Consider the following 25,091-nt stretch of genomic DNA (forward strand, 5'->3'; position numbering starts at 1 on the left):
TGATCTTATCCATCTTAAAAAGTATGATGATCTTATTCATCTGAAAAGCAACAATAGAAAATTACTCCTTTTTTTGGCACTGATAGTAGTGCTGTGACAGCACTGCAGTTAGCAGACAATGGGCACCTACTGGCCACTAAAGGCAAATTGAGGAGAAGAAAAAAAAATTGCACAATTTTTGAAACCCATGATCAATAGGTCATTAGCACATATTGCCGATGTGAGACAATTTCATAAGTGGCACATAATCGTCAGCTGGTTATTGTACACCAATTTTCATGACAATACTTTGGGCCATTTTCAAAATATGGAAAACAGGTGAAATTTTTAGCATTTCCACTTGACCTGTGACCTTTATTGACCTTATGGCCCAAAAGTTTCTCTAGCAATCTTTACTGGAAGTACATGTATACTGTATATACTACAGTTCATGAAAACACACAAGGCATTGCAGAGATACAGGGGGAAATACTGTAAATCTTTGCTTGTCGGCAAACTCAAGAGCAAACAAAACACACAAAGAGGGGGTATTTTACCCATATTTGATTTCATTTCCACAACATGAGTTATGTAACATGCAAATATCATATAGATACACTGTAAAATGCAGTATCAGTAAATTGATGCTGGCATGTGAAAGCAAAAAAATGAAAAAAAAAATGCTAAAAATCATCTTGCTTAAAGTACATCTCGCTTATTTGGCAATATCATTTATCAAGATGTTCGCCAGTCCAGAAACTGAGGTAGGACTGTATATACACACCATACTTTCTCTCTAGCATCATGGAAACTGAAATACATGTAAGTTTGATTAGCTCAATTTAACTACAGCTTCACATTATAATCTAATAGTGTACCTTGGCCCATTAACTCTACATGCTATGATTTTCTGAGACTGCAACATATAAATGCCTTTGGAAAACATTCCATTTTTCAAACCAATAACTTTTTAGAGAAGCCTCTTGCAAGAAATGCCCTCCAGCAAAGTTGAGGGGAAAAAAATTGTAGGCTTTGCTGTGGTGTAAATTTTGTAAGAAAGCTATGGTCATGGCTATGACACATTCAATGTACTGTTGAACATTGCAATTTATCAATCAACTTGCGTGCTTTTGTGCATTTGAGAAAAAAAAATCAGTGAAATTGGAAAGCCATCCACCGAGTCTGGTGTGCAAATGTTGCACACAAAGAGTTCAGGTGGTTCTGTATTCAAAGTTAATTAATGAAAAGCAATAAAATAAATTTAAAATATCATTGGAACCAAATCTTAAAGATTTCATGTCAGGGAGCAATAAGGTGATCCATCAATTTCAGTTTGCTTGAACAGACAGGCTCTGGCAACTCTGGGGAAATACTACCACAAGAGTTGTTGTTGTTGTTGTTGTTGTTTTTTGTGTTTTTTTTTTCCTTGGAATTAAAACAGATGCTCATTGTTTACTACATACATACATTGTACATAACACCACAGCTATTACACATTTTATCCCACTTGTTGCACAGAAAATCTTCTTCTCAGTATAATGTTTGTGACAAATACGGAGTACCAGTCTTTGAAAAGTATTATTCATGAGCACATATTTGTATCTTACACAGTCATACTGAAACTAGTATAAACCTCCATTTTATTTGAGAGTAAGCACACTGTGTGAAGAGAGAGGAAACATTATGTTCAACTTGCTTGCAATGAATGAACAAGCTTTCAATGTACAGGCAACTACTCAAAGGTCTTCAAAGACTTTGGGACCTAAAGTTGTTTTTTGTTGTTGTTGTGGTTTTATCAATTTTTGTTATACAGACAACAGTAGACTCCTGTTACAATGAAATCCGGGGGACTGGTAGTTTTTTTTTTTTTTGGTTTTTTTTTTTTTTTTCTTCTTTTTCATTATATCAAAACTTCAGTATAACCAAACAAATACAATAAAAAAAAAACATAGAGCAGATAATGTCACAGCCTAATTTTTTACTTTGCTGTAACTAAAATTTCGTTATAACCATGTTCATTATGATAGGAGTGCACTGTATCAAATTTTCACTTCATTGCAACAAGATTTTTGTCATAACTGTCTTCATTATAATGGGAGTGCACTGTATTTCTATCATCCAGATGGGAGCACAAACATCTGCTGATCAGGGCCATGAATCACACACTCCCCTAAGACCATGTGCATAAAAAGATAATACACTTCACAGTGCCTGCTACAAATAAAAAACACATGCACACTGCTCCGTGAGTGTTTGTGTGTGAGTAATGTGTACACAGGAAGCACCCGCCTTTGATTACTTGACGTGTGTTCGGACGCCAATCATTTTGCCCATGTTTTTCAATCTTGATGAGGCAAATAAAGGAAGAAACGGGGAAAAATACCTGTTTCATCACTAAAACATACATATGAAACCTAACAAAAATCCTGTCTGGAAAACTAGTTCGCAATTTCAAATTAGCATCTATTTGCATGTGTGTTGACAACCTGTACACAGAAAGTCTTGCAGTAATAAAATCTGGTTGTATTTGTGTTCATCAAAGATGAAAAGACCTGTCCATGATCAAGTCTTATCCAACAATGACAATTGTGATAGGTATTACACCCTGCATATCATACTATGTACTGTTTTACATGATGTAGTTTCAAAAACAACTTCTTTTGCGGTGAAAAGGGCAGTTCTCAAAATCTGAGGGCCTTGCATGATTCTATCAACATTTCACAGATTTGGGGATTTTGCAGTGATAACACTTTCACAACAAGTAAGATGAACATTCAATATTTCAGCTTAAAGTGAGAGCCAGATGGTTCAACTCCCATGTTTCCTTTTCTCTCCAAAGGTGATTAGATCTGGAACAAAGGATACACTTTTTTCTCTTTCTTTGATCCTCTTTCAGCTGCAGTGATACATGGCTTTATTCCGAGGCTTACTGTATACGCCATATATTTCGTGAATCTAAATTTTCGCAAATCGAGACTTACCGACGATTTCGCAAGTGGTTAAATTCGCGATCGTGGACTTGTACTGAACAGAGAAATATGTACGCGTACGTCACATTCATATCAGGATCAAAGTCAATATTTTCCTGTGTTTTTAATTTCGCGAATAGCAGCTGACATAAATAAAAACCTCGCGAAATATTCGGCGTATACAGTAGCTCATAAGGGAACCTTACTATAATGATTTTGTCAGTGACAAGTCATGCTATAAGAGTGTGGGCATAGTGAGATATCTCAGTGCCAAATAAAGATGAAACTGTTTTAGAAGAAAAGTTAGCAACACATGTATGCACTCAGAGCCCCTGTGCTTTCACTAAGGTACTTGCCCTGTAACTGAACAGACTTAATGCTGTAAACAATATTAGTACGTTCTACATAAATTCTTATCAGTGCATGAATGCATCATCACTCTAGCTACTTAATAGCTATCTCTGAGTTACACTCTAAAGGCAAAGCATTCAATGATACACATTTTAAAACATCTTTTTGAACACCTTATACACAAATTTTGTAAATACAAAGCTACAAATCAAAATGAGTTTTTTAATCTTATTACTGAAACATTAATGATCAACATAAAGTAATACACAGGTATATCATAATTACAGTAAAATTGGAAATGATTTGTTGGATGAATGTAACACCCTTATGCCGCAAAATTAATGCCATTTAAAAATATTCGGTTTCACACACCGTTGTTTCCTAAAGGTACAGTGTGTATGATTTGTGTTACTCCTTGCAGGGACACACAGTCACTCCCAGTGAACCAGCATGAGTGCACCATTTGCCATGTTGGATCTTCATACACTGCAAGTGAGTCTCCAAGAAGAGAGAGTCTGATCTACAGGTTCACCAAGGAGGGTTCACACTCCCATTATTGACTCCTTTGCAGTTGCCTGTTAATTGAAAAGAAATCAGAAAGATAGAAAGGTTTCAGTGCACACAGGGAAAAGAAGCATGGACACAGGAGAAAGAAGCATATCCACAGGAATTTTAAGCAATGCATATCACAGGTAGTTGCACATCCTCATATTTGGTATGAACAAGAACTACACCATCAATCTGTGACTTTGGCATATAGCAATTAACCCATTCCTTACGGAAACCCGGTATACCAGGTTCCCATGGCGTCAACTGATATACGGGAACCTGGTATACCAGGTTCCCAAAATGTAGACAACGGTGTCTGCATTCTTGGCCTAAATTTATGTTTATTTGTGTTATGTTGAGGAGAAAAATGGCTTTGGCTTTGGCTGAGTTTCTTCTATCAATATCAGTTTGCTTTCTGCATGACAACTGTGTGTATTGCAGTTTTATTTGCCCTTTTTCCAATGAAGTGTGCTCTTACTTTGCTATAAAACGCGTATGACGATGTACATACACAGGGACCAAAGATGAGCTCAGCAGAAATTTGTTTTTGCTGACCGCATTGAGGTGCCTCTTTTTGTGTAGAACGAAGAGTTTGTGAGCCCATCAGAACACGCTCGATTCATATCTCGCGCTCGATCAATACTTTCATTATTCCATGGCACATGTAGTGGATCATGGTAAGGAGATACATGAACCATTTGAATGCTTTCGCACAGGTGGATTACAAACCTGTTTGTTGTCTCTCGGCCTACAAAAAGAATCTCGATTGGGGACACTGAAGGCTCTTGCAGAATTACGGGAGGAACGAGTTAACAGGTTATGAGGAAGAGATAGCCTGAAGAGTGTCAACATTATCCTTTTCGATGTCATGTTACAAAAAGATGAGAACATTCTGTGTTGAGGGCAATGGTATCATTTACTCTTGAAAAGTAATATGGCAGATATACCCAGGCAAGGCATGTTGGTAATGCCATACTCACCTCATGAGCCTTGATGGTATCTTCCCAGTCAGCCTGGGCAATTTTTGGAATGACATCAAGGAGGATTTTCTTGGCATTTGCAGCATTCATGGAAAAGGTCTTCATCACCACCTCAACAGAAACCTTGTGAAGATACAAATGAAAGGGTGATCAATAGAAGCAAGGGGAATAAGATTGTAGTGTACAAACCCCTTAGCACCTCCAGGTTTGTTACCATGTCAACCCATACTACCAGAAGGAAGCAAGAACTCGTAGTTTAGAGGTCTGGACAAATTTATTGCACAACTGTTTATTGCACAGTAGGTTGATATATGGAAGATTAATTATGACCGTGGTGCAGACAAGCATAATCATATCTGCATCCAACATATTCACACATACATATCACATGCACACACACACAGACAAGGGTGATTGCAGGTCGTTCAGGGGTTAAAGGTTAAAATACACTTCGTACCTTACATTAAGCTCTGTAATATGGGTAAGCCAAATACAAGTCAGCATTTGGCTAATCATAATCACGCATTGCAGATTTACAACAAAATTTCTATTCACTAGGGCAGATTATAAAAATAAGTCACTTGGCTTCATCCTGGAAACCAACTGTAACATAATCCACTAAATGATTTCCAATACACATCCAACCTGCACATCAACAACACACTTAATTCAAAGTTTACACACAACCACATGCCCAGTACTCAATCTAACCGCAGGCCCGCAGTAACAGCCTCACCTACATCCACCTCACACAAGAGTAAAGCCTGGATAAGTCGAATAAAAATGCTACTGTTGTAAACCGGGTTAATGATGACACTGTACGACGCCGTCTCCAGTTGAAATCAAGATCGTTTTATTAGGGAAACAAAACAGCCCCAGTCTGTCGATACATATATGATTACTTTAAACTCCGGGTTCCCGCAGCTATGTACGTGTACGTAGTGCTTGTAATTTCAACTGGAGACGGCGTAGTATAGTGTCATCATTAACCAGGTTTACAACACTACAAACCAGGACAGACATTTAAACATGTGCAAATTCTAATGGAAATGTATAAGTCAAACTTCAGGTTGCTCAAAAGATTTTCTCTATAGTATTCCTTTAAGATTTTGCCTAGGCAAGGTCAACTGTAATTGTATTAAATGTATATTCTCAGAGGATAAGGAAAGTATATCCATGATAGCACAAACATACATGTAATCTACTGTAGATGGTTAAAAAGACTATCCATTATTGATGGCAGCTTGACTCTCTTGGTGCCATATTTCAGCTTTAGACCTACATGTATAACTCATAACTGTATTCAGAAGGATTTGCAACACACTGGAAATCATGTATTATGCTTTCAGATTGACAGGCATAGGAGGAATCTGGTGGATACCAGCCACACAAAGACTTTATCTGTCATTTTTCAACTTCAAATGTGAAGATTATCAGTTACAAAATCATTCTTTTTCTCCTTCCTCTGCTTCCTCTTCTTTTTCTTCCCATTTCTTCATTTCTTTCTTCCTTTTTAAACAACAAAAAGTTCCTCTGAGCATCACAATACAAATTGTTCTGCTCTTAATACGTTTACACATCGTGATATGTGACACAAAGCTTCCTTCTTGTCAGGGTACAAATATTCCTGGTATGCCATCTATTCTCATGGTTTGGCACCAAATATATGTTATAGGCTATCATTGATATTGCACTTTCTTGGTGAGAATCATGCCCTGGCCTTACTCACTGGTTCCTCCGACTCCCTCCAGCTGTCGTAGTCTGTTGGCAGAGCAATGGCTGCGTAACAGAGGCTCTGCTCCTTAGCAAGCACCACCTCAGGTACTGTCGTCATGTTGATGATGTCCCCTCCGAAGATTCGAAACATCTTGCTCTCTGCTCTTGAGGAGAAACGGGGACCCTCGATGGTGATGACAGTGCCTGTCGTGTGGCACTTCAGGCCGAGAGACTCGGTTGATGTGATGAGTAACTGTGTTGTGGTGTGTGTGTCAGATTTTCGGTGTGTTGCCAACAGGCAGCATATAGTATGAAATGAAACAGAGAGAGACAGAAATAGAGAATGGAATGGACTTGGGTAAGTTGATGAAATACACTGAGGGTCAGCTCTTTTAATTTCAGAAAATCATTTCATGCCTGTCAGGAATGACACTTTCACATGCAGGTGATCATTCTTTTTTCTTTTCTTTTTTCCTCGAAAGCAGATTATGGTAAATTATCCTAAAAAGACTGTGCAATTTTGATGAATGTGCAGATATTAATCAATCTCTTGTTCATATACATAACAAGTGTAGAATAAGTTTATTCTCCATCATATTGTAGCTAACATTATAAAAATTCAGCATCTTATGTGATACTAGTGAAAACAATTTTTTGTTCAAAGAATAACATAATTTCAATGCAGTTTTTACAATAAGAAAGTGGTAGTTTTCAAGTACCTCTTGAACAGGGAATGCACTCGTCAACATACTAGACATTTCATATCTAATGTTTTTGTGTATTTTCTTGGAAATGTAGCAAAAAAAGCTGCTGAAAACTGCTTATCCAATAAGGGCGAGCCAATGGAGTAAAATGGAGTCAAAAGGGGCCTGAGCTTTCGATCCTAGCAGAATCTTCGTCAGAGGCAAAATGACAAACATGCAGGGAAAGCAATCACATATAAGGACTTTACACAACAAGAACAGACAGGGACAAGCTGGGTACACAGAACAAAGAAACAAAGGAGAGGGAGGTCATGGGCAAGGAGCCCAACAGGTAAAAGGAGGGGGATTAAAGCAGGAGGGTGGACAGACAATAGGCAGAGGAGAGGGGACAGACAAAAGGCAGAGGGGGTCAATGATGATCATGAGGATCAAGGAGGCAACCAATGAAGGAAAAGGATGAATAGGGAGGCAACATCAAAGAAGATAGGGAACACCAGAGGGATAAAGAAAGGGAAAGAGTGAAAAAAGCAACAGCAAGAGGAAGGGAGGGGGGGGGGGGGGGCTGAGCAAACAGTGAGCCCTGAAAGGTGTACCAGGAGGAGGCAACAAGGGGAAGAAATCAAACATATCAAAGTGTATACATATACACACACAGTAATAATAATGACAATGAAATAACAGTAATGAAAAGAATATTGATAAAAGAAATAAAATAAAGCACATATGAAAAACTGGGGGAGAGAAAACTGTATACATTGTAAGTACACAAAAAGCAGGCAAGGCAAGATAAGCACAAGTATGTGTAAACAAACAAAACCGGGTGTGTGTGTGTGTGTATAGGTAGAAAAGGCTGTATAAAAGAGACTCGGACTAGAGGAAGGAATCAATTGGGGAAAAAAGGGTCTGCAAATGGAAAAAGGCACAAAGAAAGAACAAAATGAAATTGAAAAATGAAAAATGAAAAAGCGAATAATAATGGTGATAAAAATAATAATAATAATAAAAAAAAAAAATAATAATAATATATATATATATATATATATATATATATATATATATATATATATATATATATATTTTAGAGATATAAGAGGTGGTTAGTCATTTCCCTCCTGGATGTTGAGGCCATGGGGTTGGATGGTGTGAAGTCGTCTCATCCAGAGCTTCTCTCTGCTGGTTCTGACTGTGTCTGGACGAGTGCCTAAAGATTCAATGCCCTGTAGAGTCATATCAGTGATGGAATGATCGGGTAGATTGAAATGGTGGCCCACTGGAGTGTCGAGCTTGGCTGTGTTGACAGTAGATCTATGTCCGTAGAAGCGTCTTTTGAGTGTTGTCTTGGTTTCCCCAACATACTGGATTCTACAAATTCTGCAAGTGATGAGATACACGACATTAGTGGTGGTACAAGTGATGTTTCCCTTTGTGTGGTGAGAGAGGCCGGTAGAGTTGCTGGTGAAAGAGTCACTCTCATGGATGTGTATGCTACAAATGATGCACCTGCTGGCTGAACATTTGAATGTGCCATGCTGTAAAGGAGAAGAATTGTCAGTGAGGGAGGGTACTTCAGCACGGACGATGAGATCCTTGAGGTTGTGGGGGCGCCGGTACGCCAGGATGGGAGTATCTGGGACGGCCTGGGAGAGACGATCAGAGGTGTGAAGGATATGGTGATTATCACGAAGGATATTGTGGAGAGAGGGTAGATTGGGATGGAAAGTGGTCACGAGTGGTATTCTGTCAGTGGTGTCCTGCTTGTTGGTTTTCGGTTTGAGAACTTCAGATCTGGGGAGAGAACGAACTTTGTTGATGGCTTGTTGAACTCTCCTGGTACCGTAGCCCCTGGCTGCGAGATGTCTCTTCAGGTTCCTGGCATGGAAAGAAAACTCAGAATCCTCAGAGCAGATACGGCGAAGTCTGAGGGCTTGACTGTAAGGGATACTGGTTTTGCAGTGGCGGGGATGGCAGCTGGCTGAGTGAAGGTACTGATGGGTGTCTGTGGGTTTAGTGTAGAGAGTGGTGGTGACATGGTTAGACTCCTTTCTAACGGTGACATCGAGGAAGTTGGTCTCTTCTTGGGAGAAGTCGGAAGTGAATTTGATGGTTCTGTGGAAAGAATTGATGTGGTCAATGAAAGTATGGAGGCTTTCTTCCTCCCTGGTCCAGATGAAGAAAACGTCATCGATGTAGCGCCACCAAATCCATGGACGACAGGGCGCTGAATCTAACATCTGCTGCTCTAGCTTGGTCATGAAGAGACAGGCGAAGGAAGGAGCCATCCGGGTACCCATTGCTGTGCCAGATACCTGTAGGTAGTGCTTGTCCATGAATGTGAAGTTGTTTTTCGTCAGTACATGTGACATGAGGGATTTGATGTCAGATATGGGGGGGTTGGAATGGCCGCTGCATGTCAAAGCCTCACAGGAGGCTAGAATACCTTCATCATGGGGAATATTGGTGTAGAGAGAGGAGACGTCGAAAGTACCGATGATTGCTGTCTCGGGTATCTGGTCCTTGATGTCATCGAGCTTCCTGAGAAAGTCTGGTGTGTCATGAATGTAGGAGGGTGCGAGTGAGACAAGAGGTTTAATGTGGTGATCAACAAAGAGGGAAATGTTCTCTGTTGGGGAACAGGAAATGTGACAGAATTACAGCACATTTTCAAAAAGTCTCTTACAGTATGGGATGGTAAGCCTCTTGCAGCCAGTATCCTTTTATTGCTTCGTTGACATTCAATAAAAAGGAAAGAAAACAATATCAGAAATAACTGCTTGTACTCAGACTCTGTATATCTGAGAGACAGTAAACATGCAGCATTTCATTAATATTGAAAACTCTTACTGATTCTTACTCGAGTGCACCAGAAGGAGTACATGTTATGTTTAAAAATATACATTGGTGAGATGTGAAAGTGTGCGTAAAAAAGTACTCTTGTCCGAGTGTTTACTGAAATTGGGCCAGTATGAGAAAACACTTGCGTGAAAGTTTCTACTACAGTGCACTCCCGTTACAATGAACATAGTTATAATGAAATTCTCAATATCAAGGAAGTAAAAAAATAGGTTGCAAAATTATTCTATGTATACCTTTATATACTTTGCTGTTCGGCTATAACAAAATCTTAATACAACAAAAGAAAAGCGCCAATCCCAGGGACTTAATGGGAGTACACTGCACTACAATACATTGAACACACCTTTCATGGACAATGACACCACATACCTCACGAGACTTCTCACAGAAGGGTGAGTGCATGGCCAAGTGGGAAATGCCCTGTGGGCCATCCTCTGACCCATCGTAGAACGTCTGCACCCGCCGATGGGTGCGGTCGATGAACTGGTCCGGAATGACAATGTGGCCGGGAGCGATGTGTTCCTGGAGGGAGCCACAGGCTGTGGTCACAATCAGGTGTGTGCAGCCCTCCTGCTTCAGGGCATAGATGTTGGCACGGTAGTTCACATTGGAGGGCATGATGTTGTGCTTTCTGCCATGTCTGTTTGATGGAAGAGCAGACCCAAATATCATGGCTTGTTAACCTGCAATCCCATGTCTCTCTTCATCCAAGCCCTGAACCACAGGAAAGTCGCTACTGGCTATTAAAAACGTATCTCATTACGCATGGCTGAAAGCCATCAATCATTCTGAATTGCATAATCTGCAATACACTGCAGCTTTCTTCATATTTATGCCATATGAATCTCAGAGTTTTTATTTTTTCAAGTTGGGTGCCATAAACGAATTTAACAACACATGAAGATATTACCTCTGACATAACATAAATCTGACATAACATGAATGCAAGTGCATACATTGTACATACATTCCTCTGTTTATGACTGTCCTCAACAATCGCAAATCAAACCACTTGTGAAATCGTTAGTATGCCCTATTCACAAAACCCTTGATTTCTGCAATAAATTATTTGTAATAAAAGTCCCATAATAGAATAAAAGAATAAAGTATGTTGCACACTATGAAATTCAGCACATCTGAATCCCCACGCATCATCAGACAGGTTGGTCTCATATCAGTACCTGGCAAGCAAGACACAGTCCACTCCACCAATTTGACCAAGAATAAGAGCATCAGAGGGCTGCATATATCAGGTGATAAACAAACAAACACACAAAGGAACGAAGAAAAAAATGAAGTGAGGTTGTCATGAACACTCAGATTTTCAAACAATTCTGAAATGTTTCTTTGTTTTGAATCTGAAAATCAAGGTATTAAAATTATTATGGTATAAAATCAATACAGATTATGTCAAACCAAATCCATATATTTCCGGCTGCGAAAGGTCCCAATGTGCTGTGAATTGGTAATGACACTTGCATATAATCTGTCATTTCATTTGCTCAAGTAGCTTTCCATTACATGGACTGGCAATATTTCTCTTGCTGGCAATCTTTGACAGGAGTGTGTACATGTATCATGATAATACTTTGACACAGCTGCACAGAGGAAAGACTCATCAACAGCTGTATTCCATCCCATGTGTGTGTGAGACAGAGAGAGATATCTATACACAAAGTACTGTAAAAAAGTGGATATTTTCACACGACTAATTTTTCGCGCTTGGCCGGGTAAGAAGAATTTCGCGTTTTTAATTCCACGGAATCAAGACATCACGCAAAGGAACATATGACTAGCAAAAATATTCACGTGCTTTTATTTTCGCGGTAGTTTCTGGTTGTGCGAAATGCGCAAAAATTTCAACACCGCGAAAATTTCCACTTTTACAGTACTTGTATTATCAAGAAAAATACTATATACCGGCATACATTGTATTGTATGGCCCCTTACAGATAATACACTAAATGTATCGAAAACAAGAGACCCGCGGGTCTAGCGCTCACCTGAGTATCACAAATTCACCTTTCATGCAGTCACTAATCTAAATTTTTCACAGCTCTATTAAAATTTGACCAGGCATTCTCAAGTAGAAGATGAAAATGTACAATAAGGGCCCAAATTTTTTAAGATTCCTTAATTTGGGGGGATTGGGGGCCCCTGGGGCCCTCTGGGTGGGGCATGGTGCCAATTTTGATAAATTGAGATCCTGACCCCCCTAGGGATGCTACCTGACAAGTTTGACGAAAATCCATCATGAGGTTTTCAGGAAGACGATGAAAATGTACAATTCAGGCCCCCATTTGGACCTTCCAACCCCCCCCCCCCCCGCCCCCAAGAGGGGCACCCCTGGATCTGCTACATGTATGAACAAACTTGAAACTACAGTCATTAATGTACTCACTCATAGTATTATCTTAGCTCTATAACTTGAACTGATTCTAGAGAAGATTTTTAAAGATTCCTTCATTTTGGGGGGATTGCCCCCCCCCCCCCAAACCCGGGGCCCCCTGGGTGGGGCATGGTGTCCATTTTAACAAATTGAGATCCTAACCCCCTAGGGATGCTACCCTCCAAGTTTGGTGAAAATGGGTCATGGGGTTCTCAAGAAGAAGATGAAAATGTACAATTTAGGCCCCATTAGGACCCCTCCCCACCCCCTCCCCAGGGTCCCAAGGGGGGCACCCCTGATTCTGCCATGAACAATCTTGAAACTACAGTCATCAATGTACTAACTCATAGTATTAACTTAGCTCTATCACTTCTGGTTCTAGAGAAGAAGATTTTTACAGATTCCTTAATTTTGGGGGGTTTGGGCCCCCCTGGGGGTCCCCTGGGTGGGGCATGGTGCCCATTTTAACAAATTGAGTCTCTAACCCCCTAGGGATGCTACCTGCCAAGATTGATGAAAATCGGTCTTGGGGTTTTCAAGAAGAAGATGAAATTGTAAAAAGTTTACACACGACGCACGACGGACGACGCACGCCGGACGAAGGGCGATCGCAATAGCTCACTTGAGCCTTTGGCTCAGCTATTGAGCTAAAAAGAAAGGCTTCACATGCATGAAAACATCTGCAAAACTTAAGGGCTGATAGCATTTATAATCTGTAACCATCAAAGCATTGACTCCAAAGCATTCATATCTTGCTTTACGTAACAACTTACCTTTCCATATGGAGTCTCCACAAACTTTTCCTGTCTGCACTGCAGAATATCTGGGTCATCCAAGCCAGATCCACCAATAATTCCAACCTGTTGTAGAATGGACAAAAATGTTAGAATACCATTTCTATAGCTTACAGATTATTCAAAGTACACTGGTAAACAATTACTGACAAGTGTTTAGCTGAAACAGTACCGGGTACTGCTACTTGTGTATTAGGTATCAGTAAAACTCTACACAGCCTTGGAAATGTCAAGTTTCATCATTCAAATTTCTTTTATAACACGGTATTCATGCATATTGGCACACAGATTTTCATGATTACCTGGTATTTTACAGGACCCCCAGAACAGCTTTGAACATGAGCCCTTAGGCCCTAGGTTAACAACAACAACAAAAATAAGAACAATTTGCCCAGTGTTATACTATTCATGCCCTGCATACCCTCTTTATGTACCCAACTCATATGGCCATTTATCTGCAGCAAACCTTTGTTGTTGCTCAACATCAATGCTGCAAAGCCTAGAGGACCCGACTATAACTTGATAGATTCAAGTCCTCAAAATAAAAGCAGAAGAGTTATCTTCAATCTTGCAGTTCATCTTCCAACAATCGCTGGACACATGTGACCTTCCGCTTGGCTGGGGGAAAGTTAACATGACTCCTTTGTTTAGGAAGGGCTCAACCACCAATCCAGCAAATTACCACCCCATCTCCTTGATGAGCACTTGTTGCTGTTGATGTTATTCCTCACCAAAGATTGCTTCAGAAGCTGAAGTTTTATGGCATTTGTCATGGCATAAAGCAATGGATATCAACCTTCCTCACCAACCATCTCCAGCATGCATGCACCATTATGGGAAGTATTCTGACTTACACCCTGCTCTGAAGCGGTTCTCTGAAAGAAGGTCCACGGATCACATCTCTTACTTCTTTTTGTCAGCAACATTTATGACAACATTAAAAGCACCACTAGGTTATTTGCTGATGACTGTCTGCTGTACTGCCAAGTAAAATGAAGTGATGAAGAAATTTCCCGATTACAAGACGACATCAATACAATTGCTGAATGGTCACAGCGCTGTATGAGATTCAATCCTTCAGGATGTGAATCAAAGTAAGTCAATATAGGAAAAGAGACCTGGAAAAAAAAACACACCATTCAACACCCTTGGTGTTACTCTTGAAGAGTCTAAGTAGATCAAGTACCTTGGCAAATTTATCCAGAATAATCTCCGCTGGAACAGCAGACCTAACAAGCAACAACCATTAGTACCCGCTATCAGGTGTCCTGAATTCGCTCAGACATAACTTCCCTAATTGTTCAACCTCTGTGAAGGAGATACTCATGCTTGTTCATCCTAATCTTGATTACGCCATTGCCGCATGGGACCCATCACTACTAGAAGTAGAAAGAAGAATATTTCTTCCATCGAACAAGCTCAGAGACAAGCACCTTGCTTTGTTAATACCCCCGTCACACTAGAGGCGGAATGAGCCGGAATGCCGTTGGAATGAAAATTCTTCCTGCATCCCTGCATATTCAAAGTGCATTCTAACAATCCTGACGACATTCTGAGTGCGTTCCAAACATTCGGGCCCATTCTTGTGGCCAGCCTGAATGTGTTTTCCATGCTTAAAAAATTTGAGGAGCATTCGAAGTGGAGAAATATCGATCTGCATTCGAAGGGTACTCTAATTGGACTCTGATTGCATTCTAAATATTCCTACGGCATTCTAAATATTCCTACAATATACGGCATTCTAACAGCATTTGAAACAATAATTTGAGGGAGAATCGGAACTGTGTTGCACCTCAAATTCTGCCAAAATATCTCAAATGCTCAAATATTCATACAATTACCCCCAGTTAAATACTGGTTAGTGAAAAGGTTAGAGTACAGATTAGAGTTAGGGTTAGGCTTGGAGTTAGAGTTTGGGTTAGGATTAGGTTCAGGTTTGTAGGGTAAGGGTCATGGGAAGGGTCTGAGGTAATTGCCCAGGGGGTAATTGGCCTAGACACTCTCTTTCAAGGTCTTGCTGGAGGACAGCAATCTGTAGCAAAGCAATTCAACATGGTCCAAGGATGATCGGGTTGAGACTGGTGAAAATCACCATTCTATATGCCATCGGAGACCATTCCGGCGGCATTCTTGACACACACGGGACATTCGTGTTGCATTCTAAGTAGGCTACATTCTAAGTGTTAAGGCGGTCAAGGCGGTCGGTCAAGGTGGTCGGACGTGCCTCTTCTGATGCCTCTTATTTTCTGATTTTCTGATTCTCTCCAAGCCTTAGAAATTCTTATTTGGACATTTTATTTGATTCATCTGATATATAACCTCAGCCTGCTGCGGCATATGGGAGACGAATCCCTGAACTTAAATTTTCTCACAAATGTGTTACTTGGACATTTCGGGTAAGCAAACATTTTGGGCTTCTCTTCGCACAACTAACACCCATCTAATTAACCATTTCGTTTTCCCTGCCAAATTGGCACCTGCCAATGATGAAACAGTCTCCCCCCTAAAAAAAAACATACAAAATTGTGCATCATTGACATTCAAATGTGTATTAAATAAAAAAAAACAAAAAACAAACAGTGAGGCAATTTTGCACTGTTTAAGAATAGATAATATTGGCTTAAATTATAACCTTTTTTTTATTGAAGAAGCATGATAGATTGATACTGGGTTATGTGAAAGATGTGGAATACCAGTACCAGAAACCACAAAATATTTTCTAATCGAATGCCCTAGATTTATAATAGAAAAAACAATGCTGTTAGCTGAATGAAACAAATTGCAAGGAAGTAAAGAACATTCTGAGACTCTTAAATTCACCAGAATATTTAAACCAAAAAGCAATGGTTGGCTTCGTAAGAAGGACACAGATTCTCCTTCTTATACGGTAATCATTTACCAGTACAATAAATTGTTGAAGATAAAATTATGTAGGCCTACGTATGTACTGTATACGCCATATATTTCGTGAGTCTAAATTTTCGCGAATCGTGACTTCCCGACGATTTCGCGAGTGGTTAAATTCACGACGATGGAGTCCTTTACTGAATGCAGAAATGTGTATGCGTACATCCCATTCATATCGGGATCAGAGTCAATATTTTCACGAACTACAGCTGACTCGCGAAAATAAAAACCTCGCGAAATATTCGGCGTATACAGTATAATGTACAATATGTTAAATGTATAGTAAGGGGATTAGATCTCGCGCAGGGACTTAATGGTCGCACATAATGATAGCGAAACTGCGTATAGCAAGCAATATTACGCATGGGACTAAGCGCAAAATTTGCCGATACGCCCATGGAATAAACATACCTGACAACCGCTAAACAAGAGACGGAAGCAGGTAAGAAATTTTGATTTCTAACAAATTTTTCAGTAAATTTCCAATTTTTTACCTTGTAATTTACCTACATTAGCTTAAAACCTGTTTTAAGGATGATGTAGCCTAGACGTGTCATCTCGCTTGTCTCGTTCGAAGCCGATAGAATTCGTATTTTGTTCGATTGATCGTTTATAATATTCTACGAAAGCCGAAGCACGTTATACAGCAGTGGGGCAGACAATTTCACGCATGAAACTACATAGGGCAGCTGCGCGACCTTTATATACCCCGAGAATTGAACGCAGAAATTCAAGTCCGACATACAAACGGCGACAGCGCACTACTCCGTCATCGTATCATCAGGAGATTCTGGGAGGTGATTTTTCTGCATTTTCGTGATATTTATTGAGAAATTCAGGTACGATTGTGGAATAATTCCATTATGTTAAAGAGCATCACAAAAGTTTTGTGCGCGATATCTAGACCCCTCAACCATGTCAACCATATGTGCACGTACAGTGTACAGTAGGCCTATGTGTAAGTACAGCTGTAGTAAGAAGTATGCATCACTATGATTATTTGCACCTCGCCACACAAGAAGCCCAGAATGATTTTATGTTACAATGGTTTCGAAATTATTATATTTTTGTTTTTGGTTTCAGTGATTCAATCAGAAAAGGAGACACATATTCACATTGACAGACATCATCCAAGTCTTGGCCGGCAGCTGTACATACACGTACACATACTATAGGCCTACCGGTACTGGAAGGTATTGGAATGGCTAGGCTTGAATGCACGCATGCTCAAGCTGAGCAGCCTGTTCACGTGTTATACTACGTATACCGAACAGGGCATGGCCAGAAAATACGCAAAATTAAAAACGGCCAATGATGGGTGGTGACAGTCTGTTTTAGAATCTCCACAATTGCGGCAATAACACAGCGGAATTAATTTGAATTTGTGTTCCTCAAAGAAAAAAAAAAGATATTTGTATAAATTTAAGTAGGTACTGTATTAGGCGTAACGTCTAATTGTTAGATCTATATATTCATAACTGAATGAATGAATATCTAACGTTACACGCCTTGGCTTAAAGGGGCTGTAGAGTACTGGTCAATGTGCGGATTCATGCTTTGAACATTCCTAAGTGAGATAATGAGATACCTCCTATGAAATATGAAAGAGCATGCAATTTTAAGAAGAATTCAACGTTTATTTGATGAAAATCGGCTGCCAAATGGCTGAGATATCCAAAAAAGTGCTAATAATAAAAGGCGACATGCCACAACTTTCTTTATTAGGATCTCTTTGTTTCACCTTGTTTTTGGATATCTCGGCCATTTCAAAACTGATTTTCATCGAATAAACTTTTGATACCCCTTAGAACCACATGCTCTTTGACATCCCATACAGTGGTTTCTGAATATCTTGCAAAAGGTTAAAAGCTAAATCCTCACCTCGACCAGAACTGTACACACCCTTTAAAAGAAAACTGTACTGACATTTCTAATTGTCTGATAATTCTAATCTACATTTTTTGATGCCTACAACTGGAAAGAGAGGATTCTAAAACCCAGGATAAGCCTGTAATGATTTTTTGAAAATAAATGAAAACGAGCAAGCCAAGGAACGATCCACACAATTTGGCATACGTCACAGGTGCCACCCTCCGATTTTAGCAAAACGAACTACACATGTCAATTTACTGATGAAATCTCACATGAAGTACTGCAAAAACTGTTATTTAATAAAATTGCATTATGGAGCTGAAATAAACATGTTAAACAATATTAATTTTTAAAAGGAATCTCTTCAAAGCTTTTTATTTAGATAAAATTTGTGGGGAATATTCCAGATTATGCAAAATGAAATTGGCATCATTGTCCGAACGTGCTGCCCATAGAAAACTGTGTGCGTTGCACTAACTATACTATGCGTTGATGACGAGCGATAATGGTTCGACAGTTCAAACTTATCTAACGAAGATGACGACTGAGTGACAGTTAACGGCAATCACGGTTTACGCCTAGTTAGAAGAAAACAGCACCCAGTACACATAGACTCTAGACTAGAACTAGGACCAGGACTAGTGAGCAGTCAAGGACCGAGTAGATTCTAAAGCCCCTGTTCCACTATGCCGTTCTCGCTATGATTTGACAATTTTCTCAGATCGGGAAGGATCGGGAAAAACCTGAGCCGATCTGGACACAGTACGATGTTAGAACGCTCTAAGTACGCTGCAGTTACGACTACCACGTGCTTGCTACGCTCTTACTACGATGATCGGGAATGAGGCATTACGATCTCTGCCGCTGCAGCTACGCTTGAGAACGATGTAGCTACGCTGTCAGTGCGATGTTGCCGATGTTATCCGAGCGATGCACGCTGTATCTACGCTCTGAACGATCTATACGATCTCATCACGCTGTCACCCCGTTCAGAGAGCTGAAAAGTGCCCGATGTGCCCCGATGTACCCCGACTCGACTGTCGATCTGCAGTCAGTCAACTTATTAGCATGCAGAACCGACGAAGAAATATACTGTGGACCTCGAAGAGGCTCCTCAACTCACGGTTCTTTTGCAGCAATGTATTGTTATAAACAAAAACGTGCTGATTTTTCCAAGGCTTTTTCTTGATGTCCTTGCTTTTATAGTCCGTCTTAATTCCTCCAGTTGTAGATGATTTCATATTCTTCAAAATTCTGCTATGTCCTCTTCCTCCTCTTTAAGCATCACGTGCAGTCTCTCTTTCTTCGCCTTTTGGGTAGCTGCTTTGCTGCTTTCTTCTTTTCTTTTTCTTCATCTCTTCTCCTTCTTCGAAAATTTGAGCTCCTTCTTCTTCATGTTCTGCCCTGACAGGTGTAGCGACAATGCCCTCCTCCTCCTCAACAGTTCTGCCTCTCGATCTCCTTGATCTTCTTCTGGCAGACGTTTTTGTGTAAGTTTTCTTCCCGTTCTTGTGCCGATGTTACTATGCTCAGAAAGACCTTGTTACGCTCATCCCAGTGCGTTTACGCTGTCACTACGCTCTCCCCGCTGCGTTTACGCTGTCACTACGCTCTCCCCGCTTGCCGTACGATTAAAAATAGGTCAATTTTGATCGGGGAGATCGGGAAGAAATTTTGAACAGGTTCAAAATTTCTTCCCGATCTGAAAAAATGTCCGCTCCAACCCCGACCTCCACACGCTGCTGCCACGATGCTTCCGATCCCCGTAGGCTTTTGCCGCTCTCTCCCGATCTGCTAGATCGGGACAGATCGGGGTCCAGATCGTGAAAGTGGAACGGGGGCTTAATGTTACGTGGCAGTTCAAGTCTTGATGTAGGCCCCTACACTCACTCGCCGCCCCGTCGACAGCTGTACGTGCACAGCGCTAATAGGCACAGCGTAAACGTTATATAAACCCCTGCTGCCAGAACTTGAAGAAAGTCCAGACGAAAGTCCAGACTCCAAGGTCTGGCGTTGCCGTTAGATCTAGGCCCTTGTGCTGCAGGCCCTAGTTGTTTCTGTGCTGAATTTTGCAGGTAAGGTATCTGCTTTATGGATTTTCAATGTTTTTGTAGTCGAGATAAATCTCATGGTGGTCGTATTAACACCAAGGACTAGTAAGTAGATCTAGTTTAGTTTTACAGTAGGACCCATACCTCGGAAGAGTGGCCTGACCACGTAGATACTAACAGTGCCGCCGCTTCGCGATCCAAGCGCTGGTGTAGGTATAGTGCTAGCGTACTTCCATATCCATGTAGATATCTCAAAATTCACTTAACCAAATTGCACCAAAATCACAGGAAATACTTTATGACTCATGTCCACTTGCTCACGCTAATTGGAACCAAATCGCAAGTCGGGAAGCGTAAGTGAAGTTGTCGACTTTCCTGTCGTCGCTAAAAATAATCTGCTCTGTCCAAACAAGAGTGATCGCGGCATAGGCCCTGCCTGCGCACGCACAGACTGAAGTTAGCCATGTAATATGATGAGACAAATCTTTCAAGTAATCAGGAGCAAAAAATCAATCTACAAATTATTTGAGCTAAGTCGAATTAAAAATATAGTTCGTAAATCACACAAATCGCCAAAATCATGACATTTTTTAGTTTAGTTCCCGCGTAAATTCCCCGTTCGCAAAGTACTAGTTGGCTAACTTCAGTTCTAGATTGTGCATGTCGCGTTTACCATGAGCTCTCGCGAAGAGTGAGTTTTTTTTTTGGGTGACGACTTGAAAGTCTGCGTCAATATTGATACTTCTTGATTACCGATTTCGTTCAAATATAAGACAGTAGACTTATGCTTAGAAGTATATCCTGTAATTTTGGTGGGATTTGGTTCAGCGAAATTTGAGACAGCTGCATGTACGAATAGGACAGTACACAAGTGCAGTCTGCTAGCTAAATTGGGCCTAAGCGTCGTCTGCTACTCGGTACGATTTAATGCACGCGTATGCGAGAGCTTGTAATCAGTGCTATAGTTGGCACCTGTGACGTCACGACATCCGGGCTCGTTAGCTCATTACTAGTACTACATTAGCATAATTCTCACCCAAAAAGTTCAATTTTTAACATGAAATTACGGGCTAAATCGTTATGAAATTTTGATTCTGTTTGCACCGCTGGGTCTTTTAGAATTAAGAGAACAACATATAAAAAAATAAAAAACCGATACATGCAATGCCCTTTTAAAATTAAAATAACAACATCTCCCCTAACATAATAGACACCTTTGTCTATGCCCTGCCCCTATTTCGGGCTGCGTTCTGTTAGCCATAATTTTATCATCCATCATGATTATCACTACAGCACTGAACGGCTCTGAACAATTGCCGCCGAAGTTAACTCAACTATGGTCCATGGAGCTAGTTAGGCCTAACATTCACCAAGTTTAAAGGGAAGATAAACCCCAAGAGCAATGTGGATTGAGTGAAAGCAGCAACATTAGTAGAACACATCAGTGAAAGTTTGAGGAAAATCGGACAATCGATGCAAAAGTTATGAATTTTTAAAGTTTTGGTGTTGGAACCGCTGGATGAGGAGACTACTAGAGGATATGACGTATGAGTGGACAACAATACAAAGAAAATATAAAGGAAATTCAACAAAAATTCACTTTTCTAGAATCATGAAAGAGCAATGGACCAACCTCTTTCAGAAAGCAAGGGGAATAATTGCTACCCTTAACATATGTCAATATCAAGTTGATGGAATTTGTAATTTTCATGAAAAATGGATTTTTGTAGAATTTTCTTTATATTTTCTTGGTATTGTTGTCCACTTTTTTTCTCTTCGAACGTCCGCGCGTCTAAAATCTAAAGCTCCCTATTCGTAAAGTTACGAACAACTTACGAGCGACTGATATGCTATACTTATCAGAATTTCCATAATTCAGCACAAGAACTGGGGCCCCGTTGCTAGAAACTTTGCGTTTAAACGCAACTTGCAACTGATTGTCACTGGCCAATCAAAATCATTGTTGCATGCATGTCTTCTTAATAGGGCAGACCCTGAGCCAATCAGAATGGTTGTTTCAAAATTAGCAATTATTTGCAATTAATTGCAACTTTCTCGCTCGTAAGTCGTTTGTAACCAAAGAGCGTAGAAACCTAAGAGGGTGCACTCTCGAGATTTTGCGTAGTAATTAATACGCTCACGGGCAGGTGCGGGCGCCATTTTAGGAAGCAAAGCGATCGCCAGCGGGCGGATTTACCCTCAATGGAGAGGTACTAAATCCCGGGGGGGATGGGGGGGGGGATATATCCCCCCCTGAAATGGAGGAGGGGGGGATGGCCTGTACAATCATCCCCCCCTGAATTTTGAAGAAAAAAAAAATGGAGGAAGCAGAAATGTGATTGTATCAATTTTGGCATATTGCATGACGTTTGTACGCCGGCCTTCAGACAGGTAACAGAGCTGAACAGTATTCTATCTTGCAGGAAATCGAATGCATAATTTTCTCAAGCGCTCGCTCGCTTCGCTCGCTCGCGGACATGGACATACACTGTAAGGTATGGCTCAGACGTTGACAACGTCAAATAGTGTAGGCCTACATGTAAACATGCTAAGACGAGAGTAACTTGGGACCATTGCATCTGCAAAATATGTACGAAAACAAACAAACAAACAATAACAAAACTATATTGCCATAATTGAACCCCCTCCATTTCCTGAATCATTCATGAGGAACGACAGTGACTGATAATTCAGTCAAGATACATCTATGGGTATACCCAGGGAAGATCAGGGGCGTCGAAAATATCTCGGGGGGGGGGGGGGGGGCAAAGGGCATTTGCCCCGCCCCTACGAAAGTGTTTAGGCAGGCAAATCATTTATCCCCCAAGCAATTTCCGAGATGAGGACAAATTTCGAACTTTCTTAATGGAATTATTGTCCAAATACCGCCAGAACTATGCACCAAATCGTTGAATTGCAATCATAAACATGCAAAAGCTCCGCTATACTGGATCCCTTTCGATAAGTACACTGTTGAGATTGACGTATATTTCCCTAATTTGTCAAAGAGTGTGCAGCATATCTTTCACTTAACGAAAGGTCCCTCATATGCAGAGGCGTCGATGGGGGGGGGGGATGGTTCCCCCATAAAAGTGGGACAAACCAAATCGCAAAAATATAGCTAAAAACGGCAGTTTTTGGGGTGTAAAATGTCAAAATTTTAAAGCTCGCTCGCTCCGCTCGCTCGCATTTAAGCGCTAAGCCATTCCCCTGATGTTGCTACCAGTGATTGACAGCAGTTGCGCCCGGTGCGCCCCCCCCCCCCCCCCCAATCTCCAAAGCAAAAAATATAGCTACAAATGGCAGTTTGGGGGACTGTAAGATGTCAAAATTTTTCAAGCTCGCTCGCTTCGCACACTCGCATTTAATCATTATGCGATTCTCATGATGTTGCTGCCAGTAATGTGCAACATGCAAAAGCTCCGCTATACTGGATCCCTTTCGATAAGTACACTGTTGAGATTGACGTATATTTCCCTAATTTGTCAAAGAGTGTGCAGCATATCTTTCACTTAACGAAAGGTCCCTCATATGCAGAGGCGTCGATGGGGGGGGGGGGATGGTTCCCCCATAAAAGTGGGACAAACCAAATCGCAAAAATATAGCTAAACACGGCAGTTTTTGGGGTGTAAAATGTCAAAATTTTAAAGCTCGCTCGCTCCGCTCGCTCGCATTTAAGCGCTAAGCCATTCCCCTGATGTTGCTACCAGTGATTGACAGCAGTTGCGCCCGGTGCGCCCCCCCCCCCCCCCCCCCAATCTCCAAAGCAAAAAATATAGCTACAAATGGCAGTTTGGGGGACTGTAAGATGTCAAAATTTTTCAAGCTCGCTCGCTTCGCACACTCGCATTTAATCATTATGCGATTCTCATGATGTTGCTGCCAGTAATTGCCAGCAGTTTTCGCCCGGTGCTCCCCCCTTAATCTCCACAGCGAAAAACATAGCTACAAACGGCAGTTTTGGGACTGTAAGATGTCAAAATTTTGAAGCTCGCTTCACTCACTCGCATTTAATCATTATGCCATTCTCCTGATGTTGCTGCCAGTTATTGCCAGCAGTTTTCGCCCGGTGCTCCCCCCCCCCCCCCCCCTTAATTTCCAAAGCGAAAAATATAGCTACAAACGGCAGTTTTGGGACTGTAATAAGTCAAAATTTTGAAAGTTTGAGGAAAATCGGACAATCGATGCAAAAGTTATGAATTTTTAAAGTTTTGGTGTTGGAACCGCTGGATGAGGAGACTACTAGAGGATATGACGTATGAGTGGACAACAATACAAAGAAAATATAAAGGAAATTCAACAAAACTTCACTTTTCTAGAATCATGAAAGAGCAATGGACCAACCTCTTTCAGAAAGCAAGGGGAATAATTGCTACCCTTAACATATGTCAATATCAAGTTGATGGAATTTGTAATTTTCATGAAAAATGGATTTTTGTAGAATTTTCTTTATATTTTCTTGGTATTGTTGTCCACTCATACGTCATAACCTCTAGTAGTCTCCTCATTCAGCGGTTCCAACACCAAAACTTTAAAAATTCATAACTTTTGCATCGATTGTCCGATTTTCTTCAAACTTTCACTGATGTGTTCTACTAATGTTGCTGCTTTCACTCAATCCACATTGCTCTCGGGGTTTATCTTCCCTTTAATACTCGATAGATCACAGCCACAGCAGAGCGAGCAGACTCCCTCCCTACTCAATCGCTACACAGCTACAGCCGGCTCGCGCTCGGAAACGTGGCCTGAGCCGCCGGCCTGCTGGAGAAACGTTGCTGCGTGCTGATTGCATGCATGCACGTGTTTGCACGGAGCACGCACGCACGGCTACTTTTCAACAAGACAGTTAGTTTCCATTACCTTGATTGCGGTCATTCTTAGTAATTGTGTGCTTCTAGCCGCGGCACGATGGAGGTACGGCAAGTGTACTATCGTTCGTACAAACTGTATTTTAGAAGGTAGATACAGTATCTCAAG

General features: G+C 40.8%; 1 protein-coding gene across 1 annotated transcript; it reads right to left on the reverse strand.

Moving 5' to 3' along the window:
* Positions 1–3,841: 3,841 nt before the first annotated feature.
* LOC140236499 (S-methyl-5'-thioadenosine phosphorylase-like) lies at positions 3,842–25,091 on the reverse strand. Its single transcript, XM_072316420.1, has 7 exons — positions 24,975–25,091; positions 13,264–13,350; positions 11,283–11,341; positions 10,471–10,741; positions 6,558–6,797; positions 4,829–4,951; positions 3,842–3,874 (listed from the first exon to the last, which is right to left on the reverse strand). Exons 1-7 carry the CDS (start codon positions 24,987–24,989, stop codon positions 3,842–3,844), a joined length of 828 nt encoding a protein of 275 aa, XP_072172521.1. The 5' UTR covers positions 24,990–25,091.

This window comes from Diadema setosum, chromosome 13, assembly GCF_964275005.1.
Source record: "Diadema setosum chromosome 13, eeDiaSeto1, whole genome shotgun sequence".
In the NCBI taxonomy this organism is placed as follows: Eukaryota; Metazoa; Echinodermata; class Echinoidea; order Diadematoida; family Diadematidae; genus Diadema; species Diadema setosum.